The following is a 19,722-nucleotide window of genomic DNA, read 5'->3' as shown; positions in this document are numbered from 1 at the left end:
GCTGTCTGTGTCCCGTTTTAATCTAGTTTAACCTTTGTGTCTCTTCCCCTGCCACGACATGATTTTTTTTTTTTTTCTTTTTTGACAAGCCAGTCTGGTTGTCTTGTGGGATGCCCCGTACTCTGCATGTGTCATATTATTGTCTTTTGGCACTGTTCTCTTTGTTCTTCTGTGCCTGTATTTCCTGTAAACTGGAAATTAGGTCTGAATCAAGGTAGGCAAACTGTGGCCTGGCCTCCTATTTTTATAAATAAAGTTTTATTGGAACACCACACCTATTCACTTACCAATTATCTGTGACTGCTGTTTGCTGTCGTGTGGTAGAACTGAGAAGTGACTGAGTTGTAACAGAGACTGTGTGACCTGCAAGGCCTAAAATATTTACTCTTCGGCACTTTCCAGGAGAAGTTGGCCGACCCCTGGTCTTGGCAGGAATATTTAACAGGGCATCACATTAGTGTGATCTTTTTTAATGGAAATCTTAGCGTGCAGTTTCTCTGTTTAGAACTCTGAGGCTCTTAGTCTTACTTGGAGTAAACTCCAAAGCTGATGCCCTGTTCTACAAAGACCTGCATGATCTGGCCTCAGAACACTTTCCTGCCACCAGTTCCCTCACTTTTGCCACCGTGGCCTCCATGCTGTTCCTTATACATGCCAGGCACACTTCCTACCTCAGGACCTTTGCACTTGCTATTTCCTTTGCTTGGAATCCTCTTTCCCCAGATGTCATTATATTTCTGCTTTTAACTTTGTGGGGTCTCTGCTCAGATGGATGCCACATTCTTGGAGGGTCCTGCCTGCCTTCCATGACTGTTACCCTTAGCCTGCTTTATTTGTCTTCATAGCATCTGTCCTACCTGTTGTGACATTTTCTGTTTATTTGTGCCAGGAATATAACTAGGTGTTCAGTAAATATTTGTGAAATGAATAAAAGAACAGTTATGACTAATGCTCTGTTGAGCCAGACCCTGTTCTAAGGTCTTCACATGTATTAATTCACTTATCCTCACAACATTTCTAGGCAGGAGTTCCTTACCTGCTAAACAGACATAATAATGGTGAGACCAATGCCCAGAGAGGTACAGAATAAAAGAAGGAAGAAGATCTGAAGAGCCTTATGTTTTGCTTGCCAAGCAGGGCTGGGCCTGAATCAGCCAAGGCAGCCCATCTGAGAGTGTCTGAGCAGAGGGGGACCCCAGATGCCTCCAGCTGTGAACACCCCTCTGGTTCAGAGGAGGACCCTGGTTAAGAGAGAGGGCCCCATCTGGCGTCAGACCAGCAGTCAGCTGTTCTTCCCGAGGCTGTGACGAGGACAGCCCTGTCACCTCCAGGCCACTGGCCTTCCCTCCAGGGTGCAATTCATTCTGCTCAGCCGGGTGGCCCAGGGCTGGGGCCCAGGATTAGGAGTCAGACCAGTTACTGTGCCGCTGTCCCGGTGGGGCTCAGTGATTGTGAGGAGCTAGGAGGATGTGGAAGCGTCTTGGCTCGGGGGGGCCCATAGAGTCATGCCACATTTTCTCGCCTCCAAATCCTCTGTCACCCTCTCCTCTTGCCGTGGGACCAGCCTTGTGCTTCCTCTTGAGACTCTCAGCCCATACTCCACACAGCAGCTGCTGACTTAAGGCAGAAGTCAGGTCCTGTTAGCCCTGATAGACCCTCCCAGGACTTCTGTGATGTGAAGGATCAAGACTTAACTCCTTCACGCCGTGGCCTCCCTCCTGCTCTCATCCTTTCCATTCCTCTCTCTCTGTTGGCTCCAGCCAGGCTGGCACCTGCTGGGCCTTCCACAGGCACCCCAGGCTCCCTCCTCAGGGCCTTCACCATGCTGGTCACTCTGCCTGGATTCTTTTCCCTCCTGACACTTCACAGGGCTCCCTCCTCCCCTCCATTTCACTTATTTCACAGCCAAGTGTCTGTTCTTGGCCCTGGGGAGGCCCCACGTTCCAGGGAAGTCCTCCAGGTCCTGACTATGTGCCACCTCCTTGGAGAGGCCTTCCCTGACCACCCTCTGAGCAGGGGCTTCCTCTCTGGCCCCTGCCTTGGAGCCTTGACACAGGTGTCTTGCATGTTGGGCCTGGAGCTCCAATGGGGCTGGTTCCCTGCTGCACCCCCAGCGCCCGGAAGAAGGCTGGCACCCAGAAGCCACTCAGGAGGGACTGGCTGGGGACTCCTCACCACCCTTTGAGGTGTTCGCTCTGTCCTGAGCACTGGATGTCGGTGTCTCCTTCCTTCCTTGGACAGCCCTGGGAAAGTCAGGTGGCCCACCCATGGTTGCCTCAGGAAGGGGCAGAGCCCGGATTCCCTCTAGGCCTTCAAGCTCCAGAGTCTGTCCTCTCAGCCATGGTGTCAGGCCCAGGGAACGTGAGGGGCAGATGGAGGTCCTAGAAGTGAGGCCGCCCAGGGTCCCACAGCCATTTGGCAGTGGGGTGAGATCAGGCCCAGCTCCCCTGCCTGCCGCCGCCCTGCAGAGCCTGGCTGGGTTTGTGTCCCTGGGCCTCTGCTTGCTGACTGCCACTGGGTAACTGTCAACCCCTCTGTGCCTCAGTCTCCTTGTCTGTAAGAAGAGGTGAATAATAGTACCTCCTTCAGAGGTATGCAGGGAGGACTCAAAGGAGTTACTTCACGTAAAGCACTTCAGCAGCTCTGGGAGCAAGTGGAGGGCCGTGTGTTGTTTAGTGAGGGGGGCCCTCTCGGAAGGTGGGCTGGAAACATGGCGGGGTCAGGGCTCCTGAGAGGCAGCTTGCCTTTGCCATGCCCTTGGACTCTGTGCATGCAGGGTGGTGTCCCTGAGCCCGCCCGTGAGTGCCCCCAGCGCCATTCCCCTGGGCTGGAGGGCCTGGCGGAGCGCCGAGTGTGGGTCTCAGCGCCACAGCCTCCTGACTGTGGAACCCCCACAGGAGACCCACCTCCGTGCGCCTCAGTTTCCCATCGGGAGCACGGCTGCTCCCTCTGCAGCCCTCTTAAGGAGCATGGAATGAGGTGGTGTGTCTGGAACCATTATTTTCCTCAGCGTTTCCCTGGGAGCTTTCCTTTGAGGGATGGAAGGCCCATCAGCCCCAGCCCGGGGAGGAAGCTCCCCTCTGCCCCAGACACCATGTTGCAAGCCCTTGAGGAGGTTCCTGGACAGATGCCCTTGCCTTTTCTCTGAAATTCTGAGTGCCGCAAACATGCCACCTCAGTCCAGTTGGAACCAGATCCAGGACGTGTCAGGCGGCGGAGAGTCACCCCCAACCAGGCTCCGTGTGCACCCCTGTGGGTTCCGGCTCCGGGTGGGATGGGCCCAGGCCCCTCCAATGTAATCTTTAGCCCCTTCCTTGAGGCGAGAACTTTCTCTGGGTGCAGGTTTTGTACATGGCAGCTCCCCAGTGTCTCAGTGCTGCCTGGGTGCTGAGGAGGGGGCGAGCTGGGGGCAGGGGCTCGCCCCAGTGCCAGGGCTGCTGTCTGAGCCCCAGCTCTGCTGTCCCCTGCTTCTGCCCTCCCGCAGTGTGGAGGCTCCGTCTCTTGTCCACTCAGGCTCCTGAGGTTGGACTGTCTCTTCCTCCCTTATAGACAGACAATAGTACATGCACATCTTGGCCTGCAAATTGCTTTTTCCATGTGGCAGTCCCTCACGATCTCTACATGTGAGGTATATGCCTTTTTTTTTTTTTTTTTTGTAAGTATATTCAGCCTATTTTAGGAGATGGGTGATTTTTTTTTTTCTTCAATCCATGGCCATATACCCAAATTCAGCATTTTCAGATTTCTGAGAGGACAGTTCTGATCTGATAGAGCGTGTCGCACGGTATGCTCCCCTCCCCCCCAGTTTTTGGAAACAGGAATATTAATGTAGGGCCAGGGATTTGTCCCATTACTTGTTCCAAGGAGGGCTTGGGTGAAACCCATTGAGAAATACCCGCCTGAGGTATTGGGTCGGGGAGGGGAGAGGCTCGCGCCGCTCGGCCTGGGTGTGCAGCAGGCTTAGGGTCACCCAGGGCTTTGGCTGCCTCGCTCAGCCGTTCCCCACATGTCTTCCGAGTACCTGCCGGGGGCTGGGTCACACCAGCCCCAAAGCCCTGCCCTTGTGGGGCAGACACACATGGCGTCTGGGGCTCCCAGACTCTACTCGGGCTTGGGAAGGGCCCCTGTGCCAGCCCCTGATGATCGTGCTCCTGGGACTCTTGCAACTGGCTTAGGAAGCGAGGTCTTCTTGAGTGAGTGAGGCCAGGAGAGAGGCAGAGCTTCTGGTGTGAACTGGGACCCTGGGACTTGGGTGCTGCTTTTGTTCAGCAAGCCGTGGGGCTCAGCCAGGGCTGGTCACATGGCTTTTACAGACATGATCAAAATCCGTGGGGGGCTCAACAGATGTTGGGCTGACCCCTAAAATTGTGCAGTGGGTCCAAACTAGTGGGTCCAAGCAATTTAGCATCATTCAGCCTCATACTTTTTTCTTTTTGGTGTGTGGTCTTTTTTACTTGGGCTTCCCAGGTGGCTCAGTGTAACGAATCTGCCTGCCAATGCAGGAGACGCAGGAGACGTGGGTTCATTCCCTGGATTGGGAAGATTCCCTGGAGAAGGAAATGACAACCCACTCCAGTATTCTTGCCTGGAAAATCCCATGGACAGAGTAGTCCTGGTAGGCTACAGCCCATGGGATCACAAAGAGTCAGACATGAATGAGCACAGCAGACTTTTTTTTTACTTATTTCTCCTAGATGTATTTTCCCATCTCTACAGACCAGTCTGTTGCGAGTATCAAAAGAAAATCTTTCCCAGCGAGTTTAAATCATGAGTGACAGAACTAGTTTATTGTTCTTAAACCTGTCTCCCTTCTGCTGGGACCTGCTTCCCTGTTTGCCAGCGTCTTCCCCACTCCGCCCCAGTCCCAGCAGGATGGCCCGTGAGCCACCCATCTCCAGACAGGCACCTCCAGGGGGTTCTGTTGGTCAGCTCTTGCCTTGTAAGATCTCCACCTTCTTTGGTGAATGAACGCTTCCTTCTGTTCTTGGTTTTCTTTTACAAAACACTGGTCACTTGTACGCATGAGCTCATCATTCATTCCCAAGGCGTCAGAGGAGCACTGTTTCCCTGGTTCAAGGCTCAGGAAGGCAGCTTAGTTTTCAGAGCCCGTGAGGAAAGGCAGTCTCCCCTCTGGTCATGTAATTGCTCCTCTATTTCAAGTGGCCCTTGGGTCAGGCCCCTGCTGGATACACGGATAGTCTCTGTTCTTATTCTAGTCTTGCCGTCTCCCGATATGCCACAGCTAGAGGGGCCTGTAACAGTTCCGCTCCCCTCGGTCAGGCAGATCTCCCCAGAATGCTGGAAGGTGTTGAGTCATTTGCTCATGGGGGTCAGCCCCTCCTGCCCTGAGGCCCAGGCGCCCTAGGACTCATCCCCAGATGTGTGCTCACACAGGGAGGAGTGGATGCGGGCCATCCAGATGGTTGCCAACAGCCTCAAGCAGCGGGGCCCGGGGGAGGACCCCATGGACTACAAGTGCGGCTCCCCCAGCGACTCGTCTGCGGCCGAGGAGATGGAGGTGGCAGTTAGCAAGGCGCGGGCCAAGGTGGTGAGTGCTGGAGCGGGGAGGGTGAGGCCTGCTGGTCTGAGCACCGCTCTCCTCTCAGCCCTGCCCCCTGGAATTCCGAACCAGGAGCGCAGGGCCCCGGCCCGGACACCTCCTGACTGCCCTGTGGGTGTGGTGATTTCAGGCGGTAGATGGCGCGGTACTGCCCTGGGCCCACGGGATGCGGGGCAGCCTCATCCTGAGTGGTGGTGAAGACCCCTGTGCCCCACCTCAGAGCCCTGGCCCAGCCCCCCAGGGCCCCGTGCCTGGGAAAGCCGATGGTGGGAGAGCCTCAGTCTGAAGGCCACTTCAGAACAAACAGTTGCTGCCTGGGGCCTCCCTGCTCCCGCCTGGGCATTTTGGCAATAGTGTCCTTTGAATTTTCTCTTCTCTTTGTCAAAATTTCTTCCCACGGGCCACATGCCAAGCTCTGACTGCCCGACTCTCTCCCCATCCCGGGCAGACCATGAATGACTTCGACTATCTCAAACTCCTGGGCAAGGGCACCTTTGGCAAGGTCATCCTGGTGCGGGAGAAGGCCACCGGCCGCTACTACGCCATGAAGATCCTGCGGAAGGAGGTGATCATCGCCAAGGTAGGCCCTCCCCGGGCTACTGTGGGCCAGCTGTCTTGGAGCCCAGCCCGGAGCGTGCCTGTGGTTGGGAGCACGCACCAGGCGGGACGCCTCCTGCGTCTGCTGCTGTGTACCCCCCCACCCCCAGAACCACTGCTTAGTCCTGTGGGGCCCCAGAGTAGGGGAGCCTGAGGCTCAGAGAGTGTGGCCCTGCCTGCTGAGTCCCCCACCCTCTGGACACCAGGGAGGAAGGAGGAGAAAGTCTTAACAGGGGCCTCACCTAGCAGAGCCTGGGGGTCCACTAGGGCGGGGACCTTGGCTCAGGGTGTCTGAGGAGGAGGCTGGGCTGGAAATGGAATTCTGTTCCTTTTTTCTTATTTAAAGTTTTTAAACTAGGAAATTCTTAAAATATGTAAAAATTTTTAAAGAAAAATATAGTGAATTGCCCTGTCTAGTCACCTAGCTTCAACATTACCGTTTGGCCAGTCTTGTTTCATTAGCTCTGCCCTCGTCTCTTTTTGTTCTGGAGTACCTTAAAGCATGTTCTAGGTATCAGAGATTCCCAGCCATACATGCTTAGATGTCTGTCTTTAATAGGTGATGATCTTAAAGACTGTGATCGTGGTACTGTGATCATGTCCAACAAAAATTAACAAGCCCTTGATGTTGTGGGTGCAGGGCAGGGCTTCTCAGCCTTAGCTGTGACACTTGAGACCAGACCACTCTCTGCCAGGGAGGCTGTGATGTGCCCTGTGTGATGTGCCCCCGCATCCCTAGCCCCTACCAGGGCAGCCCTCCACCCGAGTTGTGAGTCAGAAACATTCTTAGACTTGGTTGCCGATGTTACCACGGCATCCCTGGAGACAGACGTGCCCCGTGGAGGGAGAGCAGGTGTCCGGGCACCGCTGCTCTCTGGGCCCACACAGACACAAAATTCAAGCCCCTCTTAGAGTCTGGGGAGGGGGACCTGTGACATCGGTGCTGGGCCCGCACCCCAAGTTTCTGATTCATGGGTCCAAGGCGGGGCCTGATAATTTGTGTTCTCCTAAATTCCCAGGTGACACCGATGCTGCCAATGTAGGGACCACACACCAGGAACCATTGCTCACAGCCTAGAGTCTGACTAGAGCCGGGTCCTTCAAGAATGTTTATAGGGTCGCCACCATTTATAGGAACACCACAGCCTATAGCGTCACCTCAGGGCTCTCTGTCTGCTCCCCCACCTGCAGATGTCAGACTTGGCCTGTGGGTCCAGGTGGTGACAGCGGGATCCTCCCTTGTCAGAAGTCTCCATCAGCTTTTCACCTGGTGGTTTTGACAGCGAGTCACTGAGTGGTCTTGTCTGGGTCTGGTATTTCATTAGGGCATGTGAGTGATAATTCACGTTCTCTGCGTTGGTTAGGAACGGAGTTGGAGTTCACCAACCCATTCCTTCCCCATCTTCTCAGGCTGGAGGCAGGGTGTGAGGCCGGCATGGTGCTGCCCTCCAGCCCCTCACCCAGCCTCTGTTTGCAGGATGAAGTCGCCCACACGGTCACCGAGAGCCGGGTCCTGCAGAACACCAGGCACCCGTTCCTTACCGTGAGTAACACTCCGTCTCAGGCAGGGCGCACACGTGGGGCGTCCGGGCCGCCCTTAGGACAGAGCTCAGAGAAAGTCACGACCCCTGGCTCTGGGGAGCGTGGACTGGTGTTGGCTTGGTGGTGGGGGTGCAGCTGTATGGCCTCCCCAGGTGGCCTGAACTGAGACACCAGGCAGCAGCTTCTTTACAGACGGTGGCTTCGTGTCAACCCCTCAGCCGTCTGATGATACTAGATTATGAAATGGCCCCAGGAGAGCCTGGCTTCTCTCCGTATGGGTTAGAGGTGCTTAGTCCAGCGGGTTGAGTTTTAGGAAGTAATCCCAGAGGCAGATGTACCATCACTGTGCTGCCTGTCCACTTAGGCTGAGGAGACAGACACCTCTTTGGGCAACAGTCTCCATCGAGGCCAGCAGACGTCAGTTGAAGGAACTAGGTGGAAAATGGTTTAAGGGTTGTTTCTGTAGCTCACTTGCTGTTCAAATGTCCTACTGAACCAAAGCACTTGTTCAAATGAAACCTTACGAGGTTCTTCAGTGTAGAAAACAGGGAGCAGTAGAGTTTTTTGAGCAGGGGGTCACCTCAGGGTCCTCTGAGGAACTCTGTCGGGCTCCTTAGAGTACAGTTTGAGAGCTGCTTGTTTGTTGGAGAATCACTTGTCCAGGCTTTCTGGGAAGTTGGCTCCCAAGCCACTGCCAATGCCCAGCCAGCAAACCTGGCGTGTGTGTGTAAGTTTAACACTCCTCTGTCCATGGGATTCTCCAGGCAAGAATACTGGAGTAGGCTGCCATTCCCTTCTCCAGGGGATCTTCCCCACCCAGGGACTGAACCTGGGTCTCCTACATTGCAGGCAGATTCTTTACCACTGAGCCACCAGGGAAGCCCCTAAGTTTAACACACTGGACTGTAAAATGGGAGGAAGAGAGACGTGAAACAGCCGTGGTTGCTCAGAACATAGTTTGTGCCCTGGCTGTGTCTCTTGGAGGCTTATTTAGAGGCAGAGGACAGGATCGTTGAGCCCTGTAACCCCTTCCCTGCTGTCAGAGCCAGGAGCTCCCTCACTCCCCACAAAAAGTGAAGGTGCAATTTGAACCCTTGTCACGTTATTCCCACAACCCTGGCTGGGGCTTTGGGGAGAGGGCGGGGAGGGAATCGGCAGCGCCCATGTCTCCTGGGACCCAGCAGAGAGCCCGCATCTTCCCACCTCCATGCCGCCACCTTCTTTCCGGCAGGCGCTGAAGTACGCCTTCCAGACACACGACCGCCTGTGCTTCGTGATGGAGTATGCCAACGGTGGCGAGGTCTGCCCCCAACCCCCGGCCTGCCCTTCTGGATTTCTCCTTCCCGGGAGTGGGGGGCAGAGGGAGACTTACTGGAGTGTTATCTTTTTACTTTCACTCCCTCCCCCTGAGGCAGGTGGGGAGACAGGCTCAGAGACGTTAAGTGGCTCGTCCGAGTTCACACGTTTAGTGAGTTGGTGGGCGGGACCAAGACTGAGGTCCAGAGGACTGTGGGGTGGTGGCCGATGGTGCCGCAAGGACGTTCTTAAAGGCTGCAGAGAAAGGGTCTGTGGGTCAGGATCCCCCATCCTCTACTTCCAGCAAGGTCTCCTGATGAGAGACGTCAGCACTCACCGTGCCCACCTGTCACCCACTCCTCGTCCCTCACACCCCTCTCTCCGCCTGGCGTGACTCGCTGGCTTCATCTCCCATGTGGTCTCGTCTCACAGCTTGTTTCCGCTTGCTCACGAGTCGTGCTCTTCTGCCTCCTTGCTGTCGCTCCCTCGTTCGCCTGCCCCCTCCTGCAACCGCCCCCCCCAACTCTCCACTTGGCACCTGTTGTCTAGCCTTCCTTCTTTATCCCTTGCCCATTTTCTTTTTGTCGCTCACGTGAGTTTCTTGTGCTCACTGTCCCTCGCGCGGTCCTCCCCGTCCCTCGCGAGGCCCTCCCCGTCCCTCACGTGGTCCTCACCGAGCCTCGCAGTTCGTGGGGCAGGTGTCACCATGTCACCAGGCTGGGTGCCATCCTCCCCTCCTCTGGGCCAGGGGTCTCACCCTTGCTGCCTCCCTCCGCTGGCAGCTGTTCTTCCACCTGTCGCGGGAGCGTGTCTTCACAGAGGAGCGGGCCCGCTTTTACGGCGCAGAGATCGTCTCAGCCCTGGAGTACCTGCACTCGCGGGACGTGGTGTACCGCGACATCAAGGTGAGCAGGCCGCGCCCGGGCCGCCCTCCCATCTGCTGAGCTTCCCCTCCATGGAGGGTCTGTCTTGTCCTTCTTGGAGCTGAGCCTCCCACCGAGGCCCAAGGTGGTGGTCTTGGGCAGGTGGCCTGCGTGGGGCCCTTCCAGGCCTCCTGGGAGCAACGGCAAGAGGGTGTCAATTGATCCAGGCTCTTTAGAAGATGGCCTGGCAGAGTCCACCAGCGCTTAGCACACATGTCCGCTGAGAGCCCGTCGTTCTGCCCTGGGAGTGTGCGCCAGAACAGGCGCCTGTTTGCGTCTCCACGTGGACGCTCAGCGGCTCTGTGTACACTAACCCCAGGTGGAAGCCTCCCAAGTGCCCACTGTGGGAGAGGGGACAGAAGACATTGTGGTGGAGCCACACCATCTGTACCGCAGTTCAGGAGGACAGGCTCCGGTCTCACGGGCTGAGGCTGAGGGGCCGCCAGAACAGCTGAGATGAGTCTGAGTCACTCACAGTGTATACGTAGGTGGGAAACACTATGAAGAGAAGCACAGAAATGAAGTCCCTTTTCTGTTGGAGGAGGTGGTGGCACCTAGGGCTGGGGGGGCCATTTCTTGACTTGGTGGAGGTTACACAGGCCCACTGAAGTGCCCATTTGTGTTAAGATCAGGAAAAAATAGATAGTGTTCAGTATTCCTCACGCCTGAAGTGTGACCACCACCACCCACAGTGGGGGAAGCCGGTCGGGCAGGACCTAGCTCCCATCTCCCCCTGCCCTGTCTTCCCAGCTCCCTGGGGGTGGCAGGGGCTGGGGAGGTGCTGGGTCTGACTCCTCCCCCCGAGCCTCAGCGGGCCTGACTCCTTGTGGGGGCGGGTTGCTCTCTGACCCCTCCCCCTGGCCCTGCCACCCCCCCCCCCCCCCAGGCCACAACCCCCCACCCCAGGGAAGGGCAGGGGCATGTGGGGTTTCGGGGGTGGCAGGAAACCCTGAGATAGCTATGTCCCTGACACTCTGACTTTTCCTGCAGCTGGAAAACCTCATGCTGGACAAGGATGGCCACATCAAGATCACCGACTTCGGCCTGTGCAAGGAGGGCATCAGCGACGGGGCCACCATGAAGACCTTCTGTGGGACCCCTGAGTACCTGGCGCCCGAGGTGTCTGGGGCTGGAAGGCCAGGGGAGGCGGGGCCCCTCAGCCCAGGCCCCTGAGGGCTGGGCTGCGGTTCCTTCGGTGGCCCCTCATTGCCCCTCCCCATTCAGGTGCTGGAGGACAACGACTACGGCCGGGCAGTGGACTGGTGGGGGCTGGGCGTGGTCATGTACGAGATGATGTGCGGCCGCCTGCCCTTCTACAACCAGGATCACGAGCGCCTCTTCGAGCTCATCCTCATGGAGGAGATCCGCTTCCCGCGCACGCTCAGCCCCGAGGCCAAGTCCCTGCTTGCTGGGCTGCTTAAGAAGGACCCTAAGCAGAGGTGAGGGCTGGCCCCCGCCTGCCCTGCCCAGCCCAGCGCCGCCACTTCCCTCGGCCTGCAGGGGCAGCGTCCACGGGTGCACACGTCCGGGGAGTGCTTGCTGTGTGTTGATCGATCGGCCCCGCAGCTGGCACGTCGGGCGCTCCCTTGGCCAAGCCTGCCCTGCCTTCTCTCCCGGGGACGCTAAGGAGCAGGGTGGCCGTGCCTGGCCCAGGGTGACAGCCAGGATGTGAAGCAGCCATCTGCAGAGCGTACCCCCTCAGCTTGCATCCCCGTCCCTGGGGCCAGGTTGGAATCTCCAGGTTCTGACCCTGGGCACAGGGACTCCCTCCCTGAGCCCCAGATCCCTCCTCTGTGAGGTGGTGGAGTGTCCCGGAATGTTAAAGGTGGAGTCGTTAAAGGTTATCAGGGCCCGTACCGAAAGCGCGTCTCCCAGGACCCGGCTGCCCCGGGAGGCGGGTGCTCATGGCCATCTCTGCCCAGGCTCGGCGGGGGGCCCAGCGATGCCAAGGAGGTCATGGAGCACAGGTTCTTCCTCAGTATCAACTGGCAGGACGTGGTCCAGAAGAAGGTGAGCCCCACTGCCTGCCTGCTGCCCACAGGAGCCCAGCCTCTCCTGGGTCACCTTGGCCGAGGCCTCCGCTCCTCAGGGACCTGAGGCTGCACTCCTCTCCACAGCTCCTGCCACCCTTCAAGCCTCAGGTCACGTCTGAGGTCGACACAAGGTACTTTGATGATGAGTTCACCGCCCAGTCCATCACAGTCACGCCCCCGGACCGCTGTGAGTGTCTGAGGCCCCCACTCCCGTGGGCCTGGCTTGGAAGCGGGGCTCGGGGGTTCTGCTCTTGACCCAGTTCTCCGGGAGGAAGTTCACAGGACCCCCTCCGTGTCTGAGCAGTTTACCCTACATTGAGCTCGCCAAGGCTTTCACTGTCGGCCCACCGGTGGACCCGGTGAGAGTCGCCAGGAACCAGTGGCTGCAGCACTTAGAGGGGGATTCTGGGCAGGAGACCCTGGCGGAGTGGTCAGTGCCTGTCGTCGTCTCCCTCACTGCTCAGGGCTTTGGGGCTGCATCGATGGTTCCAATGATTCTGTAGCTGTTTTGAGTTCTTACTTCCCCCGCCCAGTGCTGGGCCGTGCTGGAGACACAGCAGTGACGAGACAGCCCTGGGCCCTGCCCTCAGGGAACTCAGAGTCCAGGTGGGGTGACAGCCCAGAGTGGTCGGGCCTGTAGTGTTAGGAGTACAGGTCTGGAGGAGCCCGGGGAAACGCCTGCCTTGGACTGTGAGTCAGGGAGGGCTTCCTGAAGGAGACAGGGCAGCTGAGTTCTTGGCACGAGGAATGGCACACAGGACTCCCAGAAATGGGAGCGTCGCAGAGGTCGGAACGAAGCAGGGAAGGGCGAGCAGCAGAATCGGGGGGCCACCGGGAGAAGTGAGGATGAGCCAGGGAGGGATTTGAGCAGAAGAGGAGACTGCCTCGGCTTCATGTGGAGGAAGGGTGATTGAGGACGGGAGTGGTGCCCAGGGCAGGAGACTGGACCACAGAGGTCTGGGCGAGACCCTGGTGTGACCGAGTCAGAGAAGCTAGGGGGTGCTTGGGAGGCTGGGGGAGCAGGCCAGGGCGCCGGCCCAGGGGTGGGGCTGTGCCTGAGAGGGAGGCAGGCCACTCAGCCTCGGTCCGCTTTCTGTCCCTGGGGGTTGCGCTGTGGCCTGGCTGCAGCCCTCCCGGGGGCTGGCCAGGGGGCCTGGGCCTGCTCCCGGCCAGCTCTCCCCCATCTCCGTCCACCGACCCCTGCAGATGACAGCCTGGGCTCGCTGGAGCTGGACCAGCGGACGCACTTCCCCCAGTTCTCGTATTCGGCCAGCATCCGAGAGTGAGCCGCCGCCACGGGACGCACGCAGGCTGCTGCCATCACCGCCGGGGGCTTTTTTTTTTTTTTTCCAACTTTTTATTTTGCCTTTTTTGTTTGTGTCCCCATCCCTCACCTCCTTCCCCCCCCTTTCCAGTTTTTCCCTCAGCCCTCTGCCAAACTCACCTCAGCGGTCCTCGCGGCCCTGCCTCCAGGATCCCGTCCTGCCCTCACCTTTGTTACAGACCAGGACTCGGGAGCCTCTCCTCTGCCTGCCCAGGACCAGACCTTTGGGCAGTGGGAGAGATTCCAGTTTTTAATCAACATAAAGCCCCCGTGAGGGGCGAAGCGTGGAGCCATGGAGCCCGCGGGCAGCCCACCTCCGCGCAGCTGCTCCTGTCAGAGGCTGCCTTCCTGGCCCTGTCGTCAGGCTCCGAGTGGCCTGGCGGGGGGCAGTCCGGCCCCCTCCTCCTTTGGGGGCGAAAAAGCAATAATGTCCAGGGACCGGGCGTGGGGGAGTAGCACGGACCTGTGAAAGCTGCGTGCAAGATGGGGGTCCAGGCTCCCTCGCGTGGATGGGGCCTGCTCTCCCCTCGGGGAACCCAGAGCGGGCACGGCCGCCTGGCCCTGTCTTCCCCGCCCCCTCAGCTGCTCTCCTGACCCTGTGCATGACGCAGGAGGAACACGAGGTGGGCAAGCCTCCCCACCCGCCAGCCCCGTGCCTTACCAGGGCTTCCTCCCGGCCGGCCTTACCTCCCGCTGGAGCCCGGCCCGACCCCAGCCCCTTCCGAGGACGGGGGTGGGGTCTCCCCCTTCTCTCTGCTTGGGGCGGAGGGGCGCCAGCCTCGGCTGTTACACATCTCGCACCGAGACAGTATTGGGCCCGCCCCGCGGACTTGGGTTGAAGAGGGGGTGGAGGTGGGGGTCGGGCACATGCCGAGGGAGGGGCCCCCTCAATCTCTCCCCCTCTCCAGGCCCCACGTTCTGCAGCCTTAAGGTGAATGTGTCAGTGCTGTGGGCACTCCTGTCTGTGCCTCAGACTGTGTGTGTGGGCACCCCTGTGCATCTGGGGTGCGGGTGCACGTGGGGTGTGTGTGTGTGTGTGTGTGTGTGTGTGTGTGGCGTGAGTGGACTCGGGCCCCGCCCCTGGCTCAAGCACTTCATCCCCAGGGGGAGGGGCGCTGGCCTAGCAGGGGAGCCACGCCTGCGGTCCACTTGTTGCCCTGCCCCCCTGCCCCCCAACATCTCTGGGTGTTTGGACTTTAGATTTTGTGGTTTTGCTCTCCCCACCCCACCTCCTGTAGGTAGATCACAGAGAGACATTCTGGGGTGGGGCGGGGGTGGGTTTGGGTGGGTGGGGTTCTTCTTTCCTGTGTGTGTATGTCGTTAATCTGACAATTCTTCCTCCTCCCCACTGGCCTGTCCCCATCTCCTCGTATTTGTACGGTACAAGCAATAAAGACACTCATTTCAGACTGGGGCCCACCACCCCCGCCTTTGATTGCTTCCCGGGTCCAGCTCCTGGCACCGGCTGCCTCCTGCTCCCATTGCTGTCACGGGGCCTGTTGAGCCACGAGGTGGGAAGTGGGCGGAGGAGGCACCTGGGGTGCTCAAGCTCAGACTGGGGGGTGGAGGTTACTTCGGGGAGCTGGTGACGAGTTTGTGGAAGGTGCCTGGACTGGGGGTACAGTGGACAGAGACCATTCTAGTCCCCCAGGAACTGCTTAGGCAAAAAGAGGCGGGGTGGAGAGATGGGTGGAAGGGCTGGGCCCTGGGAGCCAATGTGGGAGGGAGTGGACTCATTTCCTAGACGGGGACACTGCCTCCACACGCCTTCTCATTTATGGCCCCCAATTCTGATAAAAAAAAAAGTGAAGTCACTCAGTCATGTCCGACTCTTTGTGACCCCCTGGACTGTAGCCTACCAGGTTCCTCCATCCATGGGATTTTCAAGGCAACAGTGCTGGAGTGGGTTGCTATTTCCTTCTCCAGGGGATCTTCCCGACCCAGGAGTCGAACCCGAGTCTCCCACGTTGTAGGCAGACACTTTATTGTCTGAGCCACCGGGGAAGTCACTTGTCCAATACAAAGCCATTAGAGAATCAGTGGGATGTGTGGTGACTGTCAACCGGGGGCACCTCAGGTGGGTTCCTAACCCTCGGGGCTCCGCGCCCTCTGGCGCCTGGCCCTTGGATCCTGGAGCTCCTTGTAGCCACCGGGCCAGGGCTGCCGCTGCTGAGCCCTGGCACAGATGAATTTAGTGTCAGACTTTGCCAGAAGGTGTTGGCCTTCACACACCTGGAGTCTTTGAGGTCGTAAATGAGAGTAGAGAAAAAAGTCAGATCCTAGAACAAAAACTCAAGAGATTCTGTTTTCTAATTTTATACGAATGTTATTGAGCTATAAAAGTGTGTCCTGGTGGCCATTTGAGAAACAGCAGAGAGGCTTATAAAGAGAAGCCTTCTAATAGCAACTACACTCTGATAAAGAGAATTTTTTTCTTTTAATAAGGCCTTCTGGTGCAGCCCCTGGAGGTGACCAGTGCCCGTTTCTTGTCACACCACACTGTCACTCAGACCTCCGTGTGGGTCCGACCCGCATCTACCTCAGCCAGTTAGCGCTTGTCTCGTGTCCACGGACGGGCTCCCAGAGGCTGCTCAGCTGCCGCCCTCCGTTGAACGTATCCCCTTAGACGTAGTGGTGGTGCTTGTGTCACTGGCAGAACTTTTCCCGAAGCGATTTAGAGGGAAGAATTTTAATAAAATTCCACCAATTATGAAAATTAACTTTTGAATAGGTTGATCTTTTGTCGTGTGCGTGTAGACAGTTTCACAAGTTTTGTGAAAGGAGGAGGAAAGTCAGAACCACCCCTGGCCCTGAGCACTTGAGCAGTCATTCTGGCCCTCACGTCACCCCTGTGCCTGTGATGTCAAGCTGCTGGGTTCCATCCTGCTGCATCTTAGCCGCTTCCTGCCGGTGTACCAACACCAGTAGGCCGTGCTGGGTCATTGGTAGAAACGAGATCCTTCCTCAGCTCCTGTTTTGCATCTGAGGGACTCCTCGTGGACACTGTTGTCACACCTCCAGCCGCTTCACAAACTTCTTTCTCCAGGTGGAGGTGCCTCAGCCAACTCAGCTGCCCGCCACCCCCCCCACCCCCCCATGGCAAACATTTACTTCGTTTCCAGTTTGTTTGCTGCTGTCAGCAATAATGTAATAAACCTCAGTGTAACAATCCATCTTACTGCGCTTGTACTTTTTAAATTTTTGTGGCCTACATTCTAGAGTTGCTGTGTTTTAATACATGTCAGATAGCTTTTCCCCAAAGTGTAGCGATTCGAGTATTTTAAACTTTTAATTTCAAAGTAACTGCGGGTCCTTTGAAAACTTTTGAAACTTTCAAAATTAGTACCACAGTGATTCTAGGACTGGAGCAGGAAATGTTCAAGATGAATTCAGAGCATCTTGTGCTGGAACGTAAGACCTGCTGAAACCAAAACCTCACTGATGGGGCAGGTGAAGGGGCATGGGAGCCAAGGGGGAAGATCCCCCAGTGGCCACAGCTGAAAGCAACTTGAGCAACAATAAATAGCATAATACTGGGTTACACCCAAGGGGTAAAATAAATGAGTCTGTGCTGATGGAAATGACATATGGTGGGAAGAGACATACCTGCACAGACTTCCAGATAATTTCTGTAAATACTCTGCCTCCAAGGAGGGGAAACACCACCACCAACACTACCACCATTCCCCTGATACGGGCTGCAAAGACACTCCCAAAGTACAGTGTGAAAAGTGGGGGAAGGTAGCTTTCCAGTGGAGAAAGTGAAGCTAAGTCAGCCAGGTGATCAAGGTCAACATCACAGTAGTGGATCATGTGGGCAGTGTGTGCCTTTGATAGGCGATTAGAATGTTACTTTACCCCTGGGCTCTTTCTCCCTAAAACGCATACTCTCGATCTAATAGAAGATAGCCACCAGAAAAATTCCAACTGAGGGATGTTCTGCAAAAGACCTGACCTCAGGTTCTTAGAACTGTCAAGGTTCCAAAAAAGGAAGCCTAAGAAGCCATCAATCAAAAGAAGCCAATGAGGTCCTAGGACAGCGAAGACACTAGGTAAAAATTCAGGAAGTCTGAAGAGTTGCATGGGTTTGATAATATTGTGTCCACACTGGCTTACTAAATTGTGACAAACAGGCCACACTAAAGTATTCATAGGGGAAAGTGGCTTTGGGGTATATGGGAACTCTGTCCTCTTTACAACTTTCCATGAATCTCCAAAATTTTATTTTTAAAAAGTACAAAGAATTTTCACCTGCCCTTCACGGAGGTTCCCCATGACATCCTGCATTGACTTCGCCCCCTATATATTTATATGTCTGTCCCCATACCAGCACATTCTCTTAACCACAGTCCAGTTACCAAAGTTCAGAAGTTAACATTGAGACAACGCTTTTCTCTTGGACCTTAATCAGATTTTCATTAATGATCACATTAGGGCCCCTGAATACAAAAGAAAGTAAGTCCTGGCCAACGACTCAGTCCAGACTTAACGTGCTGCATTTCCACTGTCTGGTTTGAAGCTCACAGGACAGTTATTTGGCAGTGTGCCTGTGCTTACTCGCTTCAGTCGTGGCTGACTCCGCGGCCCCCTGGACTGTGGCCCACCAGAGTCCTGTCCATGGGATTCCCCAGCAAGAATACTGGAGTGGGTGGCCATGCCCTCCTCCAGGGGATTTTCCTGGCCCAGGGATCGAAACTGTCTCCTGCCTTACAGGCAAATCCTTTACCCACTGAGCCACCTGGAAAGCCTGGTTATTTTGCAGAATGCTTCTTGATCGGGGTTTGTGGCCTGATGTTTCTTTGTGGTTATATGTAAGCTATTTTTGAAAGAACTTCCTTGAAGTGAGGTGCCCTTCTTGGTATATCCTATCAGGAGTTATATAGGCAATCTGTTCTGTTTCTGGTGATGACTAATTCCTCAGTTAAGGTGTCTGTCAGATTTCACCTCTGTAAAGTTACTACTTTCCCCTTGTAGTAATTTTGTTACAGCATATGTCATTTTATTGTGCTTCACTTTATTGTGCTTTGCAGAGACTGCATTTTTTTTTGTTACAAATTGAAGGTTTGTGGCAACCCTGTTTTCAGATGATGATTAGCATTTTTTTTCAATAAAGTATTTTAAAATTAAGGTATGCACATTTTTTCTTTAGACATAATACTGTTGCACACAATAGACTAGTGTACACAACTTTTACATACACTGGGAAACCAAACAAAATGTGTGTGACTCACTTTGTTGCAATATTTGCTTTACTGAGGTGGTCTGGAACCAACCCCGCACTATGTCTGAGGTCTGCCTCCCACTGTGTAGAGGTCCTCTGAGCATATACATATCCCGGTTCTCATTGGGTTCAGGCAACAGGAACGGCAAGTGCAAAGGTCCTGAGGCAGGCAGGTGTCTGATGTGTTTGGGGAACATAAAGACAGAGTGTCTCAAGGAGTGAAGGCATAGGAAGAGTAGAAGGAAATGAGGTTAAACAGGTAACAATGGGCCAAAAGGACCTTGGGCCCAAGGTAAGATGTTTGAGTTTTAAGTATGACTGGAAGCCACTGGTCCAGCATCTCACATTCTTTGTTCACTTTTCCCACCTCACTGACCTCTCACTGCCTGAAAATAGCAAGCTCTCCTGCCTCAGGGTCTTTGCTCATGCTTCCCCCCCCACCCCCACACACACCTGGAACATTCTATCCTCTATCTGCATTTCTGGCTCCTCTTACAGGTTTCAGTTTCAACATAACCTCCTCAGAGAGGCCCTTCCTGTGTGTTCACTCATTCATTCAACAAATATTTATGTACTGACACTGGCAAGTTGCCTTGCGGCACTGAGAATGCAGCAATAGAAACAAAACCTAGATAGGCCCTGCCCTCATGGGGTTCACAGTGTAGTCAGGAGGGAGACAGCAAGTAAGGCAGTAAATGCTAAGGCAAGAGTACGTGCATAGAATGGGAACAGGAGATGCTCAGGATGTCGCTTTTCATGCAGAAGGAGGTATCTGAGGAAACACTTTGCAGGAGGTGAAGGATCTCTGAGGGAGGAGGTTCCAGACAGCGGGAACAGCCAGTGCAAAGGCCCTGAGGTAGAATTGTGCCTGGTGTGGGTGAGGCTGAGCCAGGAAGCCAGTGTGATGGGAATGAGGAGTGAGTGAGGGGGATAGGAGATGGGCTCAAAGGTATGTTTGGGGGTGGGAAGATAATATAGGGCCTCTTGGACTTTCAACTTGAGGGCTATGGGCACCCACAATGTTTTGAACAGAGGCAGAGCATGATGTGATGTATTAGGGGTCACAGCATCGTTTCTGGCTGCACAGTGGGTGGCGATTGTGGACGGTGGCTACGGGAAAAGCAGTGAAGAGGCCCCTGCACTAACCCAGACTGATCGTCGGTGACTCGTGAGGATCAGCTCCCCTGGAAGCTGTGAGTTTGGTAAAGGCAACGACCACGGGCTCA

The 19,722-nt window shown here is 55.8% G+C and overlaps 2 protein-coding genes across 3 annotated transcripts in view; one reads left to right on the top strand and one right to left on the bottom strand.

The window, feature by feature from the left end:
- Positions 1 to 14,685, top strand: part of AKT2 (AKT serine/threonine kinase 2) — a 48,273-nt gene extending 33,588 nt beyond the window's left edge. For both annotated transcript variants that reach the window (XM_061139300.1, XM_061139299.1), the window contains exons 5-14: positions 5,395 to 5,548; positions 6,009 to 6,140; positions 7,635 to 7,700; positions 8,931 to 8,999; positions 9,778 to 9,900; positions 10,909 to 11,037; positions 11,143 to 11,357; positions 11,841 to 11,928; positions 12,036 to 12,138; positions 13,158 to 14,685. In XM_061139300.1, coding sequence (XP_060995283.1) covers positions 5,395 to 5,548; positions 6,009 to 6,140; positions 7,635 to 7,700; positions 8,931 to 8,999; positions 9,778 to 9,900; positions 10,909 to 11,037; positions 11,143 to 11,357; positions 11,841 to 11,928; positions 12,036 to 12,138; positions 13,158 to 13,237 — 1,159 coding nt within the window. In that variant the 3' untranslated portion in view covers positions 13,238 to 14,685. The remainder of the gene's footprint in view (positions 1 to 5,394; positions 5,549 to 6,008; positions 6,141 to 7,634; positions 7,701 to 8,930; positions 9,000 to 9,777; positions 9,901 to 10,908; positions 11,038 to 11,142; positions 11,358 to 11,840; positions 11,929 to 12,035; positions 12,139 to 13,157) is intronic.
- Positions 1 to 19,722, bottom strand: part of ZNF780A (zinc finger protein 780A) — a 428,674-nt gene that overhangs the window by 293,949 nt on the left and 115,003 nt on the right. The gene's annotated exons all lie outside the window — the stretch shown is intronic.

The sequence above is a fragment of the Dama dama genome, chromosome 4, assembly GCF_033118175.1.
Source record: "Dama dama isolate Ldn47 chromosome 4, ASM3311817v1, whole genome shotgun sequence".
Taxonomy (NCBI): Eukaryota; Metazoa; Chordata; class Mammalia; order Artiodactyla; family Cervidae; genus Dama; species Dama dama.
This window is presented reverse-complemented; position numbering and strand designations above follow the sequence as displayed.